Raw genomic sequence first — 21817 nt, 5'->3', positions numbered from 1 at the left:
AATGAAAGACTATATGCAAATGAGCCTGAGGCGCTCCAGGCACCATTAACACCTATGGAGCCTGGAGCCCCTCTGGCTCATTTGCATACAGTCCTTCATCCTAGTGCTAGATGCCCTTAAGTGATAACCATGTTTGCCAGTCAGGGAACACTTTCCGATTTTTACCTGTATATCCGTTTTGACAGGGCTAGGTGTACGTGGTGGTGGTGGTGGTGGTGGATCTGGACTTGGGGTTCGATGGATTGGTCCTGGGCTTTCACTGGCAATACTATCTATATCAACACATGGTAACACCTGCAACAAATAAAAGTGAACTTCTATTTCAAGTTTCACAGTTGAAAAGGTAAAAGTGATGAAACTTTAAAGGACATCTACCATCAGATAACCTAATGGTAGATGATTACAACTCACCTCCCCATCCCGTTCACGCTTGCGCTGATCTTGTTTTAGTATAACTTGCAATGGCCACATTTAGTAGAAATATATCTTACTAGAATATGCAAATGAGCAAAACTGCTCTGCAAACCACCACTGTGCACCGGCCCTACTTGTCCCGCCTACATAGTGTACAGACGTCAGGGTCCCCCAACGTGTGGCTGTACCCTAGGGGCGTGTTCACACTTGGGGTTTTTGGATGAGTTTTTAAACGCATGCATTTTTCATGTTACCATGTGTTCGGCTGGAATGAAAGCATTTTTCTTAATTGCTGAAAGCATAAGCAGTTTTGTCCCAATGTTAACACAGCTGCTTAAAGGGAAGCTGTCAGCAGAAATTGGTCTAATAAACGCTTACCAGTATATTGTCTAGCAGCTTTAAACCTTCCAGGGCACGTTTCTGTCATGGCCCTGCATTATTCCAACATCCACAAAATCAACTTTGAAGTTAGATGTAAATTGGTTGTATAAAGTCAAGCAGGGAGAGTTTGACATGGAAGTCAAGCTCTCCCTGCCTTAGAAGGCCTCCTCCTCTGTGATTGACATCATGCATCAGACTTCTGGTGATTTGGTTATTGAGGTCTCTGGATGGAGGACCATCAATTACAATGAAGGTGGCGTTCTGAGGAGGAGAGAGCTTGAATTCAGTGTTGAAATCTCCGCCTCCTTGACTTTATACAACCAGTTTATACTCACTTCAAAGTTTATTTTCTGGATGACGCCACCGCACTTGGTCATGAAAGAAACCTGATCTAGAAGGTATTCAGCTGCTTGACAACATTCTGGTATTGGTTTATTAGGTCAACTTCTGGTGACAGGTTCCCTTTAACACTTTCAGCAATAATGAAAACGCTTTCAAACCGGCCAAACACATCCGAAAAAAACTCCACGTGTAAATGCAACTTCCATACATATGAGAAAACTGTTGGCTAAATGCTACCTCTCCCAGACTATTTCCCTCATTTTCATGATTGGGCAAAAGTGCAGGGCATGGAGAGCAGTGGCTTATCTACAAAAACAAAAGGATCAACCAACTGAATTCCTGACTCCTGAATTATCATTTTCCCCACATCTACCACATTTGATGGTCAGCTTTTGTCATTTTATGTGACCGAGCACCTTGAGAGTGCTGGAATGACCCATTTGGCGTGGAGGGAAAAAGTATCACAATTTCTAAATTGTGATTATATCCAGGCTTGTATACCAAAAACTGCAGTCCTGAAAACACTCTCCCAATATGACAAACATCAGCAGTACCCAAGCAGCAATGGCTGCTGCTATGAAAGGAACGCATAATGCAGATATGGACATTTATTTGGGATTTGGATTGTTGTTTTTATCACATGCATGTAGTAGAAGGAAATTTACAAATAAAAAAAAATGTAAGAAGTATAAAGCACATGTAAAGCAAAGAGTAACCAGTACCTGAACACTAAGCTTTGGGGGATCTTTCTTCTCGGATCTCATCTCCACCACAGCAATATTGGGTTTCACAACATCAGCCTTGGCCTTCGGTGCCATTGGAGGAACAGAAACATTCACTACAGGCTGAGGCTGAGCAAGAATTACAGCGGACGGTAGTGGCGCAGTCCTGTCAAATCGTGGTCTCCCTGAAACCAAACAACACAAAGATTGTCCAATACATTCAGTTAATACCAGATAGGTTGGACCGAGGCCTAAAAGATGGACTTACCGGTAGATAAAAGAGCATCACATATCGGCCTTTACCATTATCCCCTTCATCTGAAAGTGACATCTAGTGGCAGGAAGGAGATTGCGTCGTACACAATACATACAGTAATAATATTTCATCAAACCACACAATTGATGAAGCAACAAATTTGAAAGAAATCCACCACCAAATAATGCCAGAGGGCACCGTGACTTTGGAAATCTTCAAATATATATATAATTTTTTTTACTGTTTAACCCCTTAGCTACCAGGCCCTTTTTTTTTGCATTTCCATTTTTCACTCCCCAAAATGTGGCATTTTCAACCATGGGCGCTATTTTCCGTTATGGGGCTAAACGGCGGGATATTTTATTTTTATTATATTTGATATTTATATAATATAATACATTATAATATATATTATAATATTCTATTTTGATATTTGGACATTTTGGGATGCAGCGATACCCAATATGTTTGAGATTTTAAAAGTTCTACAGAAAGGAAGGGGGGCGATTTGAATTTTGATGTTTTGGGTTTTTTTTTTTCACCATTTTTCAGATCCCCTAGGGTACTTTAACCCTAGGTTGTCCGATTGATCCTACCATATACTGCCTTACTACAGTTTGGCAATATATAGGAGTTTTTAGACATCTGTTACAATGTGCAAATCGCTAAAAACAAGACAGCCTCAGGTCTTTGTATGACCAGAGGCTGTCATGGTAACAAGATCTCCGCTCCCCGATGATATCATGGGAAGCGACAATCTAAGCCAATATGGCGGCGCCCATGTGTTCAAAGGGTCGTGGGTGTTGCTTGCAATATATACAGAGTTATGTATTGTTTACTGAGGTGGAAACATTAAGATGGGAAGAGAGAATGTCCTGAGTCATCTCACCCTGAAGAGTATGATGAGTTCCTTGTAATCTTCTTTTAATTGTTATCCATGGCCGACGTTATTTTAAAATTAACTTTTAAAATTATGTTAATGAGCCTGAAGGGCTACTGGGAGGTATTACCAGAGCTCCTCTATGCTACAGCTTCATAGGTTGTTACACCGTTTCCCCTCTTCCTCTGCTCCCTCAGCAGTTCTGCCTGCCTCTGCCCAATTTACTCTCACTGCAGCAGAGGAAGTGTAACAACCTGTGAAGCTACAGCACAAAGGGGCTCTGGTAATAACCAGAGGAGCTCTTCGGGTCCGTTAGCATAAGTATAATTACAAGTTGATTTTATAATCAACTTCATGCTGCAGCTTCACAGGCTTTTACATTGAGGGGGAAGGGAGACAGTGTAACAGCCCATGAATATGCAGCACTTAGGGCCTCTGGTAACACCCCCAATAGCCCTTCTGGCTCATTAGCTTAATTGTAAAAGTTGATTTTAGAAGGAAAGAGCCCATGGATCATGCTTGATTTTCATGGTAGATTTTCTTTAAGGTGAAACGCCACTTCTTATTACAAAGTCGATCATGTGTTCATAGCTTTGTACCAATAAATTCCTTGAAGGGGTATTCTCAATTACAGCCTGCACCCTGTGCTCTATCTCGTTGCAGTCAACCACCAAATGATCATTTGCTTATCTGCTATCCACAAGGTAAAAGTTAACTGTCTGTAGTAGTCATATGTGCAAGAAAAACACATGGACGCCACTGCTTAATGACCAAATGGTAGTTTGGAGCTGGAAGAAACACAGAGCCGCGAAACGACCATCGCTCCTACACATGGGAGGTGTGGTTGTTGTCCTCCCTCTACCATGTAAATGCTTGTATGTTTAAATACATTTTAAAGGAAATCTACAATCAGGATCATGGGTTATAAACCAAATACACTTACATGTTGCTATGTGCCCCCTTTATCAGGATATGCTCTTTTTTAACTTCTTATGCCCTCGATTTTTAAGAAAATATGCTTTAAAAGCTATGCAAATGAGCCTGAGGGGCTCCAGGCTCCATTAACTTCTATGGAGCGTGGAGCCCCACAGACTCATTCTGAAGCCTTTTCCTGTAAAAAAAAAAGGCATAAAAAGCTAAAAGAAGATTGTATCCTGACAAAGGGGGCACACACCAGCATGTAAGTGTAGTTGGTTTATAATCCAAAATCCTGATGGTAGATGTCCTTTAAGGAAGAAGTAAAAAAAAAAAAAAAAAAAAAGGGCAAGTGCTATTTGCTTTTTCAACTACTGCATGTATAAGTGTCTATATTAGGCAAGCACCTTTAACGTTGTATAATGCATGTATTTTACACATTTCCCATTCATTCTTTTCTAGGAGGAACCACACAAAACTGGAAATTACAATACAATATGGTTATTTTAAAAGGGAAATATTAGTAATAATTCAGACATGCATCAATAGAGCCGACATTTTTTTTTAAACTTCATGTCTACAGATTTGATTTGGAAATATTGACGTGTTGCAAAATTCTGACCTTCTGCTAAAATAACCTCAGCATAAAATCAGAAATAGCGAAAAATGACAAAATAACGGATAATGAGCCATAATTCTTCTGGGATGAATGGGCATGGAAGAGAACAGCTACATAAACATTAGGGGATTTGTGTGGATCTCAAAGCTCTAACAACTTTCTCTCTTGTATGATGTCAGGGCTGGGGACCCGTGGAGAGATTCGAACCAAGGTGCAAAAAAAAAAAAACAAAAAAAAAAAAAACATTCTGCTCTTTGAAGATGAAAATATTTGAAGATTAAAGTCCTGTCATAATCCATATGGTTAAAGGACAGGGGGGGGTCACCTAGGTTCAACTATGAATGCACCCATAGTTCTCATGTACCATACAATTTTTCAATGCCGATTGTTCCCAAAAGCCTACAGAAATTTTTTTTCTATCTGGATCACAATCAGGGGGAATAGTGACAGGGGATTTAAGAAATAAACATCTTGAGTTCATACAAAATTATCTAAGGGGGTTTTGGTCCATTTTCCGAACAAAACACCAACACTAAGACCCCACTGATTTTAGAAATTAATCTGTGATATAAACACTATTATTTTAGTCCTGTAGAAGAAGCGCCCTGCCCTTTCCTGCCCTAGTTACACCCCAGAAACAGCGAAGGGTGACCCTATACTAATCTCCTCCAATAGGACTGCAGATTAGTATTATTCCCTGCTACAAACTTACCTTTATGTTTGTCACGGAACCGTAGAGAGGTCCTATTCCTGGCCGTGTTTGCTGCCCATACCTTTTCATAGACGTCTACGTTAAAAATATGGATGCAACACGATCCTATTTCCTATTCATTTCCTATTTAACACAATCATGTGATCCTTCAATGGGTTGGGACAAGCTAATGACATCATTTGTGGACATACGGCTCAGAAACACTGATGATGCATGTACCAGGGAATCAATGTAATACGGCCGGAGAAAAGGACATCTTCATGTGCAGGTAGCCATTGGGATATGTACAAATAATGTTTAGATATTTCCCATTCTGCTCAACAAGAATCCAGTGGAGATTTTCACCCCAACCAATTTGAAGATGTCACAGCTCTCCGCTGAGTGCCTCTTAGCAGACCAGTAATGTCACTTTGATTCATCATATCTCAATCCCATTCAAGTGAAGAGCTGCAATACTGAACACAGCCACTACAAAATCAACAGTGGCCCAGATTAACTATGCCTTCCAGTGCGTATTCTCATCGGCCGCCACATTTATATCGGCGACATCCGGTTTTCATGAACATGTCGCCCACTGCACATTAGTGAGGCAATCTGCTCATAGTGTACTTTGCCTCACTAATAGTAAATCTGGGCCAATGTGTGCTTGGTAAGGGTGCGGTCACACGTACCAGTTTGATTCTGTTTAGAGGCAAAATCCACGGCCTGATGGAATATGTGTTTCTATGCAAACACATGCGATCAATAACCAGCACCCAGTGTCTTGCATTTAAACAATACAAGAGAGTGGGTGCTGGTAACCCACTGAATACGTACCTATTATTTTTATCACCTTATTAAATATCATTGAACACACCTTTAAATGTCTTACCTAGTGGAATAGCCATAGGGATGAGGTGTCCTTGCACTGGAGCATCTGATGCATATGCCTCTCTTGATGGACTAAAGACATATTGGGGCTTATAGTTCTTTGGTACAGAGAAATCAGTAGGACTAGATTTCATAATGAGCGTCGTCTTTTCAGGAGAACTGGTCTGGATCTTAGTAGACTTGACCTTGACACCTGCAAAATGCAAACAAATATTTGTAGTTTAATTTGGGCACAAACCATATAAACTATGACTACATATATAAAGTAAATAATAACTATTTCTATGCAATCCCACCGTTTTTCTGGAAAACTCAAGGGTGAGTTTTAAACATAGTACTACTTCTAACACTACAGGAAATTCTTGTACAGGTTTGTTAACTTCACCATTAAAATATTTTAATCAGTCCATCTTTGACTTCCCTATCAGGTTGCTTACCCCTTACAGTCTCCAGAACTTTTGGTCTTTGTGGCTTGGACTTGGCAGGGGGAGAGCCGAACCGAAGATATGGACCCTTTTTAAGAGTGCTGCGATGCCCTTGATATACAGGTGTCCCATACACTCGATTCAGCATTTCTTCATCAATCACAGTGGAAGCGTTTGCCTTCTGAGACGCCTGGATGGAGAAAAAGATCTTAATTATTACCCAATCTTTTTGACATCTGTATATAAAACTTAAACCTGTCATCAGAAATTGACCTGATAAACTACTACCAGTACGTTGTGAGGCAGGTGAACAGCTTCTAGATCAAGTTTCTATTATGTCCCAGGTTGGTGACATCATCCAGAAAATGCTGTTTCGTGTAATGATTCGTGTAAAGAGTGTGTAAGAGTCAGGGGCAGGATATTAGGTAACTTACCAATATACATCCATTAAATACAATAACAGGACCAGGATGTTACTCACCCAGTATGTAAAAGCTGTAGTCAAATCTTTATTCTGGCATATTAGGGGTGCATACATAGGAGGGAAAAGAGATGCTATAGAAACAAAACGAAGGCCGCACATACTAGCCGGAAGAAGCTCTGAAAGGGAGCGAGTACCATTCTGATCCTTACCGTTATTGCATCGCAAGGAAAGTCGCATATTTTTCTGTGAATAGAGCACTGTCCTGCATAAGTACTATTGCTTTCAGTCCAAATCCCCAATGAAACACTCACACATGTAACTGCTAAGAAATTTGTACATTCAATAGTTGCTTTCCTGTAAAGATCCATCTGTCCTTGAGCAGCCATCCAGCAAAGACCTTGATCCTATAATTTATTAACAATATCATAAGGTCCTGGCAGGGAGATTGTTTATGGACAGATGAGATCACATGACCCTCCATATGTGGCCATTTTATGGACAGGAATCTCTGGCTGATGAGGTAAAAGACAGGAGGCTTCACTTTACATAAAGAAAAGGGGTGGAGAAATTTTAATAAATGTATGTTGGTAAATCTACTAATATCTGGCCCATATATATATATTTCAACATTTCAAGAAAACAGGAGGTAAATAGGCCAACCCCTTTAAGGCTACTTCTAACTGATGGCCTAGAGCAGTGATGGCGAACCTATGGCACTGGTGCCAGAGGTGGCACTCAGAGCCCTTTCTGTGGGCACTCAGGCCATCAGTCCAGGACTGAGTTCACCAAACAGGAACAAATCCATTAAATCTTCCTGCAGTCCTAGGTAACTTATGAGATGCTGCGCACAGCACTATTTTACAGCGACACTTCATTGACTGTTTGGAACTGCTTGAGAAGTGAGAATGGGTTGATAGAACTGCATTATCTTTGGAGGACCTCATGCTGGACCCACCATTCTTTCTAAACAGAGAGACCCTGGAGAGAAGGTACAATGAGAGTCTTAATTTGCTCACCTTGATTCAATTGTATTGGTGGCCTCAGGCGGCTGATACAATAAAAGAAGTGGAAGACTATACCACGCTGCAGGACTGATACTCCCCCTCCCTACATCCCAAATCCCCCTCACTCCTCCCTCATCTTTACATCCTTTATTCCTTTAGTTTATATTTGTTCTCCTCTTTTCTATACAATTTGGAAAAATAGATACTTTTGTTAGTTGCATACGTTTATTATGATCTCTACACATCACAACTGTAATGATTACCTGCAATTAGCGGACTCATTCTCCGTAAATGTTCAAGCTTATATTATGCTTCTGCAGTATAGCGTTGTTATAATTTTTGTCTGTACCCTCTGTGCAATTTCAATAAAGCTTTTTGAATTAAAAAAAAAAAAAAGAAGTGGAAGAACTGTTAGCAATAAGTTACTGTTTAAAATGGCAAATTGGAACATCAGGGTAAATAAGCGGGTTTTGGTTGTAGTTTGGGCACTCGGTCTCTAAGAGGTTCGCCATCACTGGCCTAGAGGGTGGGAAAGACCAGTTTAGGTGAATTCACAAAACCAGACCGGCATTTACCATTGGTGGTCTAAAGAATTGGGCTACCCAGTCTCCTGGCCGCATCAAAAACTATTACGGATGAAAGAGAGGGCCTGCAATATCCACTCATCATCAAGTCCTGTGTCATCTAAGATTTAGTTCCTATATATGCATTATAAACTATATAATATCCTTTGTGCAGCTGCTGATCCCTTTCATCAGCCTTACATTTCAGATCAAACTATTGGAATTCTACATTTATTATTACATATATTGTATAGAGGATAATCTAAATATGCATTAAGTCTACAACCATGACACATCGGTCCTGGGGCCCTCAAAATGTGTATCCGGGTAAGACAGCCGACACTGATTTACTGGCTACCTGCTGCACTTCAACAAGCCGGGACTATGTAAATATCTTCAGCATGGAGGGGGTCATCTGCATGGAAGTGCTGGATGGATCAGCAATGATGGATTGCTTCTGTGTCACACTGGGGAACATTTAGGATTTTCTAATGGATTTTCCAGGATTCCTAAGTGGAGGAGACACTTCTCATGAAAACTTAAAACATTTGCTTAAGTTTTCTATATTGCCAGCCTCTGTGTCCTCTCATGTTGTTTTTCTAAGTGAAAATAGTAAAGCACTAAAAAAAATAACACATTCACATAAGTAAAAAATATATACCCCCCAACATGTGCTGATGGTGGGGGGGGGGGTGACTGCAGGGATACCCCAATCATGGATATTCCTTTATTCTTTCTACCCGCAAATAAATTAATTCATTTTGCCCCCCCCCCCCCCCCCCCCCATGCCCATTTTTCTAGAGAGAGGAAATGCTGAAACGTTGGGGACAGACACGCACACAGGGTACGGTATTATATAGCGCCTTTTTTCCCGTATTGTTATTATTACTCCTGCATTTTGTTCTGTTACTGTTATACGTCTTATTTAACACCACATTAATAGGTTTAGCACTTGCTACTTTGACTGTATTTTCAACTTTCGTGGGATTGTTCCGTGGGATTTTAGCCACGGGAACTGATCAGTCACATGATTGATCCTAAAGCCAGGACAAAAACTAAACCCCATTAGGATCTGTTCATTCTGCAAAATGTGAATTTCCGGTCGCCTTTCTGCAATCATTAGTTTAGTATTATGTGATCAGCAGGCTTTTCATGTCATTTCCAGGTGCTTGTGAGCTGCAGGGTGGATACATAGCTGCGGTGACACACCCTTCCCCCCCCCCCCCCCTTTTCCTTCAATGTAACCCACCAAAGTAAAGTTTCTGTTCTTCTAGCAAGACATAATTCCGCAGAGATTTTTTTGGAAAGCAACTCATTTTATCACAAAGCTATAAATAAAGACATATTACAAAGGTTTTTGCATTCACTGGAACTATGCTTTTATGAAAAGTTTGTTGAAAACTTAGTGACTATTTCACAAACTTTATGCCATAGACTTGTAAGGTTATCCTCTGTGGAGCCAGAACACTAGTTTCCCTCATGCTGGATCCATGGTAATTATTTTATACATTTATGCACCATAAGAACAAATGTTAAAAGTGTATTTGGTGATTTTTGGACTGTTTTTGTAAACTTTTTTTTCTTGCAACTGTACACAATATTTGATCATGTTTTATCAACCCGATTCCAGTGTAAAAGGTAGGAAAAACAAAAGAAAAAGTATAAAGATGGGAATCTAAGGAGAATATAAGTGAGCACACAGCTGTGTCTAGAAGAAGAAAACGCTTTCTATACTGAAATCCCGCTGGATCTCACCTTTGAACTTCCATCTTTCTTTGGCAGGACTCTGTTGCTCTGCCCCGCCAGCTTCTCTCCAATTTTCTTATACTGAGGCTTGGCCGGGACCCCAGATGAAGGCTTTGTACTCCTCACTGAACCGCTTGCTGGGACTTTGATGTCCCGACATCCATTTGCTTTTATGTCTTTTGTACTTCCTGCATTTCTCCTTACTGCAGAGCCCTTACTGCTCTCATCTGATTTCGTTCTTCTTATGTCTTCTTTTGCCAGTTCATCCTGGGAGCAAAAATCATCTGTTAATAAAGCTGACAATACCATCATTATAGCCTGCTGTACAGACAATACCGTATGTAGCTCAGATATACAGATGTGGATAAAAACAGGGTTGATTTTACACACCAGTCTGCATGTAAATCAGTCTCATGGCAGTAATATGCAAGTGACTTCAGTTATCATCTGTGGTCTGTACATATGGTTACTAACACAGTAACATAGGACAGTCCTGTGGTGGGGACTGCATATACTGTATTTAAACTCTGCGTCCACCCATTAAATTGAACAGTCATTAAAGGGGTATTCCCACAAAGACAAGATTCTTTAATATACTCTGGATAACAAAATAAGACATTCTCTAATTCCATGTTATTAACAAAAATACAGCATTTCACAGGTATAAGTTCAACTTGTCTATCAGTCCCTGTGTGTAGAATTTTGGTTGTACCAGTAAATCTTCTGACTATGGTCAGATTCTTCTCATGAATAGCTTCTCTTCTCTGCACACTGCAGTGCTCTCTGCCTCCTGCCCGACAAGACCAGCTCAGAGACAGGCACTTCCTGCCAGCAAGCAACAGTGTGCAGAGACTTACTCTCCTAGCTGCAGGCAAGATGAGGTCTTCATAGCAGAGCCGACTGTGTGTTTTATTGATTAGATGAGATAGCATAGCAGATAATGTCATTGTGCATTAGATCCATCTCATGGGTCTCCTCATCTCATCATCTCTGATCTGTCTCAGCTCTCTTTTTCTATGTGTCAGATACTAGTACAATGTCCAGAAGCTAAATGAAAGTGTAGATAAACCCTGTACCCTGATAATCTAAGCACATTGTCAGCACACAGCATCTCATAGCACAGAGGGATCATGAAGTGTCTGGAGTCCCCGCCCACACTATGGAATCTTACACTGACCATCACAGAGTGATAGGAGCTAAAACAGCAATAAACCTGAGCAAAATAAAGGGGTTAAAAAAAGATCTTTATTGTGGATACATCACTAGGGGATTAAAATTTGAGAACTATTTTTCATGGGAAAGTTCAGTGGTGGGTACCCTGCACTGTATATACTGCATTCCCGCTGTATTTATGTGCCCAGCCATTAACTTGGACAGTCATTAAGTCCTCTCTGTACTGTATTCCTGTATTAAGTAATAATGCAGGTAGATCTGTTCTTAGAATCTATGAATGTGCTGTTCCTCTGTTACACCTACTGGATACATATGATTCAACTACCAACTTGGCGTTACCAGTAATGGGTGTTTTCACTGCAAATTCTGTCATTGTTCAATCACTGCCATATCATTGTCATAGTAATGACCAAGGGAATGGTAATACTTTTGACATATATCTCTACTATTTTGGTCAAGAGGTTTAAACTAAAAGCAGCATAGCAGTGTCTTTTAAAGGGGTTGTCCCAAATTTATAAATTATTTCCTATCCATCCAATAGGGGATAACTAGTAGAGGGAGGGAGTCTGGCTGCTGGGACCCCCTCACCATCCAAAGAACTATTCTATGGGAGTTCACGAAATTGCTTGACTATTTCTGCCAATCCCTCACATAGTCAGTGAATGGAACGGCAAGGTGCATGCTCACCCTGCAACTGCACCCATTAGTGAGAATGGGATCCCCATTCTCTGGATCATGGAGGTCCTGTTTTTATGAGCTGCGGGGACCCAGCAGTCAGACCCCAACAAATCAGCTTGTTAACCCCCGTCCTATGGATAGGGAATAACTTATAAACATAGAAGAAACCCTTTAAATCAAAAGGTACCATTAATAACTTTTGAGGCAATAAGAACACTTGTGAATTTATGGAAATTTTTATAATAATGATAATAATACTTTATTATCCCAAACGGGAACTTAAAGGACCAACCTGAATTTCAGAGGCGATTTCAGCAATCAATGAATCTACAGTCTTCTGAATTCGAATTCTCTCCGCTTCATTACTGTAAAACAATACAATCGCTATAAGACTAGAGAAATCCCAACTAAACAGTAAACTCCTCTGTTTGGTAATATACTATGGAAATATTTAAATGCCATACAATATTCCCAAAAAAGCACTATGGTACACTAGTTGTGGTTATGGGTGGTCCTTATGGTAGAGTATGTGTCCACACAGCAAGTAAATGTAGTTTTTTACCAGAATTCTACAGCACCAATAATTAAATCTACTGCAGGTTCTGGTGCACAACTAGATATTTTAGTTAGACAAAATCAGTAAAACTGCATAACAATGATTACCTGTCTGTAGCCAGGTTACTGAGGAGCGTGTATATGCGTGCCCCATCCTTGGCTCTGGCAATGGCTTCTAAGTTGTCTTCAAGTACTTTCTTATTGTTTTGCACTTCCCTTAAGATGCGCTCAGCATCCTCAAATATTGATGGTGGTGGATTCACCGTTCTTCTCCAAGACACAGGAGATTTAGACAGGGACGTTGAGAGAATTGTGGGTTTCTCCCTGAGCTAAAGACAAAACTCAGTTAGTCGAATATTTGGAAGTTCCCATTAGTAATCCACCATCAGATTAAAGGAAATTTACCATTAAAATCAATCAATCATTGTAAACCAGGGGCACTTACTCATAGATCCAGGCACCGTGACTGTGGTAATCTTATTTTTGTTATTTATGGCCTCCTTCCTTCTAAAATAAACTTTTACAATTATGCTAATGAGGCAAGAGGGCTCTGGGGCGGGGGGCTCGTTTACCAGAGCACCTCTGTGCTGTAGTTTAACAGATTGTTACACAGTCTAACCCTCCAGTACTTCCCCCTTCCCCTAATCTCACTGGAGCAGAGGACGCTTCAGCACAATGTGGGAGGGGGAAAGTACTGTAACAGTCTGTGATCCTACAGGGAATCTGCTACAGCCCTCCTGACTCATAAGAATAATTTTACATCTTGAATTTATAAGGAAGGAGCCAACAGATAACACATATAAGAAGATTACCACAATCAAGGTGCTCAAACTTTATTTAAGGGCAAGTGCCAGTTTACATACATGGAAATATACAACCCTTTATTGTAACAGGGAGGGGATTGCACTTTTTTTCTTTTTTTTTTTTAAACTTTCATACCTGTTTAGAGCCCATGGCAATCCACTCTGGATCTGCATTTTTAAAAAGCAGGGTGGGGAAAGGAAGAGCGACATCTGCCAGGACGCAGAGCATCACACAGCTGCCTGCAGTTCCCATGATGCACTTGGGAATGTGCCCTTTTAAAATTCACCAATCATAACACACTTCCAAGTGGCCCCTCCCCTTGTCAGGAATCACTGACATCACGCAGGAGCAGCAGCATGACACAAATGTAAATTATGTGCAGCAATGAAATGAGTGTGCACAGGATCCAGGAGCGTGCACAGAATCCGGGAGTGTGCACGAGGCTGCAGGGGGTGTGGCCAGGCACTGGATCTGTATACAGGGAACAGGAAGGTAGACAGATCTGACCCCTAGCAACAGAAATCTAACAGAAGGAGCAGCTAAAGATGGTTGACGGATTGGATCGCGTTTGCAAGGGAAACAATAAGTGCAAGGTAAAATAAAAATTGCAGCATACACACACTCCACTAGACCTACAGCATACCAAGAAAAAGTAGTGTATGGCACCTACACTTTAAGTCCCTTGAATTGTTACCCCTATGAAAACTATAACACAACAACCATTGGGAATACATACCTGCTCCACAGCTTCTTGAGATTTCCACAGTTTTGCATCCTTAAAAAAAAAAATGCATAAATTATGTTTATTGTATAAATCCCATCCCCTAAGCAGTCAATGTAAATCTGTGGCTACCTTGCAGGGTTTACATCCAGTGTGTTCAAAGAGACAAGGTACATACAATCAAAACAACAAAATGTAGCAATAGACCCCAGGTAAGACTATATCCGCATAACCTCACCTTCATCATACTCTGCATTTCCTGTTTTAAGACATTCAAATCCTTCAATACGTCATTGGCTTTCTGCACTGCGGTACTAGATGGGAGAGAGGAGGTTCGGGCACCATAGGCATCCTTAGACTGGGGGTAGCTGAAACAAAACAAACATGGCGAGTAGAAATTTTGGCAGGAATTATTTATTTAACCCACTCATTTGCATGTAATAGACTTATTTCCATTACGCTGTTAAACCTAGTGCACAGCTGTGTGTCCATCTTAGATACAAACATCTCTAGAGCAGGCTGCAGATTTACTAGACTGACCCGACAACTATACGTGACATAAATAGCTGTAGTGCCTTGTGGTCACTTGTGGTTTTCTCACTACCCAAGTCTCCTCTATTCTGAAATTGGGAAATGTTCCAGCTGCAATGGGGGGGGGGGGGGGGGGGCATGAGTCAATCTACTCAGACACCATAAACATAAAGCTGTCCAGCAACTTTCACAAGGTGCCAACAGCACAGTACTGGGCTTCTCCTGTAGCGCCAAGCTCGGGGAGATGCCAGCCACTCACTTCTCTCATTAGCGCACTCGAGCGCACTACTGGTTGTCATGGATACAGGACTGACAGAGGTATTGTCTCACACTGCCATAATGGGATAAGTACAGTTAATTCGGATGTAAAAAAGGCAGCTGGAGCGGCCACAGGCTTGGCGACATAGCGTACAGTGCTGCTGAATGATAATTTGTTCCCGATAATATGACAAGTGTTTATTCAGCATTGAAGAAATCTGGGTCTTCAATGAGGCGGGTGACAACATATCATTAGGTGGGTGTGACTATTTACAAGAAGTAATTATTGGAGGGGTTTACATGTGTCAAATGTGTGTGAAACCACAGCTGAACACGGCTTCACACTTCAGTAAGGGATGCAGAACCTTGTTCATAGAATAACTGAGTTTTAAAGTGGTGAAATACTGTCTGCCAAGATGCCATCACTACATAATGTATGGAAATCTGATCTATGAGAACCAGCCCTGAAGAAGGGACTGCAGCATCACACCAGCACTGTGGCCCCATTCATTGCCAGAATTGTGTTATGTGAAACAAGGGAGATTCCCTTTACGTTGTTTTGACATTATGGAGACCGGACGGCTGATAAACAATGGTCAGAGCGGTGAACCTGTAGTGTATAACATCAGCAAGGGAGCCGGGTGTCACCCCCAATAGATCACCTACTAATGTGGATAGGTCACTAGTAGTACTGCAACTCGGAATACACCTTTCATAGATTTTTTTAATCAGTGCATTTTACAAATTTACAAGTTTACCTGCCAGTGAAGGGGCGACTGTCTGTTGTCGTTAAGTTTAAGGGAGAGTGGGTGTCATATGTTGATCTTGATATTGATGTATTTTCAGGTCCCAGGATCTCTCGCAAAAAACTCACTTTACCTATTTAAAAAAAAAAAAAATACAAAAATACAAAAAGTATTACTACCATATATACTCATGTATAAGAAGAGTCCATCAGCACAAAAAAAAAATGTACTGAAAAAAAAAACACTCCCTCGGCTTATACTTGAGTGCTGGCTGATGCTCCCTGCGGCTCCTATTCCATTCAGCTCTTCATGTGTAACAAAGCAGGCAGAGATGCGTCTCTGCCCGCCGGTGCACACTATGATCCGGCGGTGTCACCGCTGCTGACTTCATAGTCTGCGCCAGCAGGCAGAGCTCATGCACTCGTCTCTACCCGCTTTGTTACACATGAAGAGCTGAATGGAAGAGGATCCATGGGGAACATCGGTCAGCGCCAGAAGGCGAGTATAGTGTGACATATATATATATATATATATATATATATATATATGTGATCCATGCACCAAAATCATTTGTACACTAGTTATTTATTGGTTACTTCCAATAACAAAGGTCCACCTACATACCAGCCCAGCTCAATCTTATCAAGATGATGTCCAGTTAGCAGCATGTTATTACCGTGTTTTTCGGCCTATAAGGCGCACCGGACTATAAGGCGCACCTCTAATAAATGCCTGCTATGACATCTAGGTTCATATATAAGGCGCACTGGAGTATAAGGCGCAGGATCAAATGCAGTACCTAAAAATGCGCACAGTTCAAGCCAGCTACACTTCCCGGGAAACTTGTCTTCAGCGTGTCAGAGAGCTCCGATCTCAGAGGTATGGCTGCTGGGGGTTAATGCAGGGTGATGCAGCAGGGGTTAAGCGGTCTCCCTCTGCCCCTTCTCCTTCCTTCCTCAGCCAGGGTGTTATTCCTGTGGGGTACCCTGTGGCTGCTTCTCTTTCCCCTGTTACAGGGCTGTCAGATATGTGGGATTGTTACTGATGATGATGATCATTGGCTCGTGGTCGTATGGCAGCTCCTGTCTCTCCATGCTAGGGGAGGGCAGGATGGGCACAATGTTAGTTGTGGTGCCAGGGCACTTCAGGAGCCAGGGAGCCTGTATACTGTGTGGGAAGGTGCAGGGAATTTCTCGGGATAGAGCTATTAAACACTGGTAAATGTACAGCACATCTTGTCTGTAGTACATTTCTGTATAAGTTCATATATAAAGCACACTGGCCTATAAGGCGCACGTTTGATTTCTGAGAAAATTAAAGGATTTTTGGTGCGCCTTATAGGCCGAAAAATACGGTAAGTGGAAAATGTGTTTATGTTAATTGATCCTACTGCACCTCTTAATAATCAAATCGATTATATTCATACAATTATCGTCAAACTTTCTCACCAGAAGTTGAAGGTTTGGTTTCCTCAACATTTTCCTTTTCTACATAAGATTTCGGTGGCACTTGCACATCCATATGTATTGGTACTGGAACAAATCTGCGAGGAGCTGGGGTCTCCAATGGAGACTTCTCTATGTTCTTCTTCACTTCTGCCACATCTGGGGCAGTACCTGGAAGAAAAATTACATAATTTTACAACAGAATATTGTAAAAATATGTGTCAGAATTAGCACCAAAAATTAGAAAATGTGGTGCTCTGCGTTTTATGAGTGAAACTTTTATAACCAGCAAGAGAAAAGGCGAACCTTATTGGGTGTGGATTTCATAGCAAAACTGTGAAGGGTATATTATCCAGGATTAGATACTTTGATAACATGGCGTTGTCTACTGTGGATCTTCTGAATTCTATTCTCCTTTTTATTAGGGGAGTGAAATAAATTTAGACACCCCGGCTTCAAATTGGTCCATGATCACAGATATGAGAAGTGCCATACCACGGACTGATCACTATGCTGGGGATGGAACTCATGCATAATATTTACATACAAGTTCTTGTTTCCCCAACATGTAGCAGAGCTGACTGTATAGTGCATCAATATAATGCACAGCTTTCGGTGCCTAGTATAGTGATCAGTCCGTGGCACGGCACTTCTCACATCCATGATCATAGGCCAATGTGAAACCGACCTAAGGAGAAGGAGGAGAAAGGCCACACTAAGGCTATGAACAAAGATATAATAGGCATGGTAAATCAATGCAAAACTGCCAGTGGTCAACAAGAGGCAAATTAGTTACAGCATAATGGAAAGGGTTATAAAATTCTCACACACTGCTTAAAGGGGTATTCCCACGAAGAAAAGAATTTTAGATATACTCAGTTTAACAAAATAGCACATTGTATACAATTTCGGTTGGCCCGAGATCCAACTGTAAGTTAGAAGTTTAGGGTCAAGCAGGACATTTTTGTTCCACTGTCTGATGCTGCCTCTCTGCCTCCAGCCCCCACCCTCGCATTTCGAGACTTCCCGCCGGCAAGCAAAAGTGTGAGGAGAGTAAATCTACAAGCTACAGGCAGATAAGGGCTCTATCCAGGAGAGGAGGAGGGAGGCACAGCAGAGCTGGCAGTGTATGTATTGGCTGAGATAGAAGACCCGAGTATGTCTTTGTGTGTTATATCCATATCATTGAAATCATCATCTCTGATCTGTCTTCTCTCTTTTTCTATGTGTCAGATACCAGTGACTGTTCAGAAGCAACCTTTAAAAATATCTTTTTTTTTTTTTTTTGGTAAAGTCATGTGACAATGAGGAGCAGAGTCCATTCAGATGCCATATCTCTGGTTCTATAGGTACCTAGAAACAAGAACCACAAGCCTGATATAATCTGAAAGATGAGATTCTCATCTTTATGATGACATCTGTACATGTTCAAAAGTACCATAGAACCTGAAAAAGGGGCATCTGAACTGATGATACCCTTGAAGCCTCTAAACTTGATCTCAGGCAAAATATCGCTTCTTATTTTCATATAACTTTGGTGGAGATATTTTATAGGTAAAAGGACAAGATTTTACCCTGCCTGAGGGTAATAGGTAGAAGTTTAATGTATTAAAATCTGGCAACATAATTATAGCTATTCTCATGCTATGAAACTCAGCTAAAAGCTTCAGCAGAAGCCATCCATTTCCTCCTAGATTTTGTCAAGATCAGATCGAATGCTGATGTCCATTACAGCAATTCCACAGGGCAACGCATCTTTCAGATGGCATATACAGTAAAGTAAGTGGCTCCTAGTGCTACAACACTGTTACACTGCTAGTGTTATTGGAAACCTCCGATAACGCTATCGAACACCGCTGCGGAGTACAATAGAATTAGAGGCGTATTCATGAGGGGGCGGGATTGGAAGCGAGATTAGGGGCATGAAGCGCGGCAGTCACCGCCGAACTATGGAGCGAGCAGGGCGGTCAGGGGAAGACGCCCCCTCATGAATGCGCCAGACTGCTCTGAGAGCTGTGTGGCTTTTCTATTGTACTCCGCAGTGGTGTAAGATGGCGTTATCGGAGGTTTTTATTTACTAAGCAGCTCCTAGTGCCGAATTTCTGGGTGACAGGTCCTGTTTAAGTGGGTGCAAAAGATTGAACTAGCAGCATCTGCGTGCATTCCAGGTAAGGCGCTACTTATTCCCCACAAGTAGACAATGCTGTTTACAGAGAAAAGATCGGCTTATTGATTTAATCGAAATAGGGATTCTGCCTAATATTTTCTGTATGGAAAATTCATGGCAAAATCCACAATTTGAAGTGGCGAGAAAAATATCCACCAAGAAATACGTTCTGAACCAAACGTATGTGCACAATGTGATTTTTTGGGGGGGATTTTAAACCAAACAATGAAATGTTAAGAAAATAAAGAAAATAGAAAGTCAAACCTTTCTCTCTGTTATTTAGAGGTGCAGTTCTTTGGGGTAAAGAAACGGTCACTGGCAAATGAGAACAAAGTGGAGCTGCCGCATCCCGATGGCTTCCATTGACCTTCATTGCAGAGTTCATAAACTGTGACTGAGAAGTAGAGAGGAAAGGTTAGGAGGACAGGTTAACTGCGGGGACAGTCTGCTCTAGCAGCTTCCATGCACACACTTTTTATAGTCTTTATTCGTAACTATTTAACTAATTAGTTAATAACCATTTAAATAAGCAAATTACCTTATATACTCGAGTATAAGCCTAGTTTTTCAGCACAAAAAATGTGCTGAAACCCCCAAACTCGGCTTATACTCGAGTCAAAAAAATAAATATATCTAAACTCACCTTTCCGGCGACCCCTGTATATCTTCTGTGCGATCTGTTTGGCAGCGGCGGCAGGCTATACACACTGGGGCAGGGTGCGGCAGGCTATACACACTGGGGCAGGGTGCGGCAGGCTATACACACTGGGGCAGGGGCTGGCAGGCTATATACACTGGGGCAGGGGCTGGCTGGCTATATACACTGGGGCAGGGGCTGGCTGGCTATATACACTGGGGCAGGGGCTGGCAGGCTATATACACTGGGGCAGGGGCTGGCAGGCTATATACACTGGGGCAGGGGCTGGCTGGCTATATACACTGGGGCAGGGGCTGGCTGGCTATATACACTGGGGCAGGGGCTGGCTGGCTATATACACTGGGGCAGGGGCTGGCTGGCTATATACTGGGGAGGCTGTGACCAATGCATTTCCCACCCTGGGCTTATACTCGAGTCAATATGTTTTCCCAGTATTTTGTGGTAAAATTAGGGGCCTCGGCTTATACTCGGGTCGGATTATACTCGAGTATATACGGTAGTTATTGCCCACACACGGAAATGTGTAAATCTTTCTATTACACCTTATGTCTGTTATTGCCACATTTTTAGCTCAAAATAACTGATGCAAATAAAACTGATGAGATAACTGATGTAGAGATGTAAACTAGTACTAAGCCCTTATTCACACAGTTCTCATTTGAAGCAGTTACTGTACAATGTTCGGCCAAAACTAAGAAATCACAGATCAGATGAATAGTCTTTTACACCCTGAAGAAAGACTGCACCGAACACGAACACCAGACAAGGCATAAACACCATCCATCTACAACAAGTGGGACTCTGCTAATGGGAATGCAATGTCTGTGCCAGTGGATGACGACAAAGGAATGTGAAGCGTTGTTCACCCGTGCCAAGGAAAACAGGCACTGCCCAAGCTGCCACAGTGATAAGAGGCGGCAGCAGGACTTCACACAATAACACTATAGGACGTGCCATACATCAACTACAAAGATAATATATGGAAATGTACTGTTCTATGGAGACAGACATTGTATTTACATAGATCATATGAAAGCCCTAGTACCATGGGGAGGAGAGGATTTACAAATTTGATGTGGGGCAGCTGTAGCTTTATAATCTAGCTAATAGTAGTCACGGTTCTGTCCAGCTTCTGTTAGACCTGTCAGACCAATTGAGTATATCCATCATGGTTTCAATGGGCACAAGAATGTTATGTAATAGCACCATAGAGGGTTATATACAATTATATACATTTTGGGGTAATTTTGTGAAAAAAACATTTTTTTCCACTTTGTTTTCAGATGTATACTCTTTATTATTAGAAAAAAAAATGTTTGTCTGTTTTTTTATAATGAACTAAAAGCTTCCTAAATCTAACTGGATATGGTTGTGAATTCTATATATAATTTTACGCTTCCTATAACTATGAGGATTGACATCCAACTTTCTTTACCCTTGTTTCTGTTAAATAAATTATGTCAGGGAATTTTTGGGCTCCATCAGGAGTGCAGCATAGGGGCAGGGTACTCCGATACTCACCGTTCCTTGCTCCCCTGAAGCTACAGCAGACTTCTCCTTACTCCTCTGTGTGATGGCTTTATGTGGCGGCTATGACGTCATCACATCACTTTTACCGGCTTCAGTGCCAGCAAGTACAGCCAGCGCGCATAGGAATATAGAAGAAGAAGTTTCTAAAGCTTCAGGGGAGCGGGTAAAGGCTAGAAAAATGGCCCCCCTCTCGCTTCCCCCCCCCCCCCACACACACACCAAACAGTGGTGTATACATTAGGGGAGGGGCAGAGACTGCTGTGGGGGCACTTTATGGG

The 21817-nt window shown here is 41.6% G+C and overlaps 1 protein-coding gene across 5 annotated transcripts in view; it reads right to left on the bottom strand.

Moving 5' to 3' along the window:
- The window catches only part of KIAA0586 (KIAA0586 ortholog), an 86505-nt gene that overhangs the window by 57906 nt on the left and 6782 nt on the right, over positions 1-21817 (bottom strand). For all 5 annotated transcript variants that reach the window (XM_072115774.1, XM_072115777.1, XM_072115778.1 and 2 more), the window contains exons 7-18: positions 19616-19745; positions 17188-17355; positions 15752-15872; positions 14443-14572; positions 14220-14258; positions 12788-13008; positions 12417-12489; positions 10283-10540; positions 6549-6726; positions 6113-6304; positions 1860-2044; positions 166-294 (exon numbers count right to left, since the gene is read on the bottom strand). In XM_072115774.1, coding sequence (XP_071971875.1) covers positions 166-294; positions 1860-2044; positions 6113-6304; positions 6549-6726; positions 10283-10540; positions 12417-12489; positions 12788-13008; positions 14220-14258; positions 14443-14572; positions 15752-15872; positions 17188-17355; positions 19616-19745 — 1824 coding nt within the window. The remainder of the gene's footprint in view (positions 1-165; positions 295-1859; positions 2045-6112; positions 6305-6548; positions 6727-10282; positions 10541-12416; positions 12490-12787; positions 13009-14219; positions 14259-14442; positions 14573-15751; positions 15873-17187; positions 17356-19615; positions 19746-21817) is intronic.

This window comes from Engystomops pustulosus, chromosome 7 (genome assembly GCF_040894005.1).
Source record: "Engystomops pustulosus chromosome 7, aEngPut4.maternal, whole genome shotgun sequence".
NCBI classification, from domain to species: Eukaryota; Metazoa; Chordata; class Amphibia; order Anura; family Leptodactylidae; genus Engystomops; species Engystomops pustulosus.
This window is presented reverse-complemented; position numbering and strand designations above follow the sequence as displayed.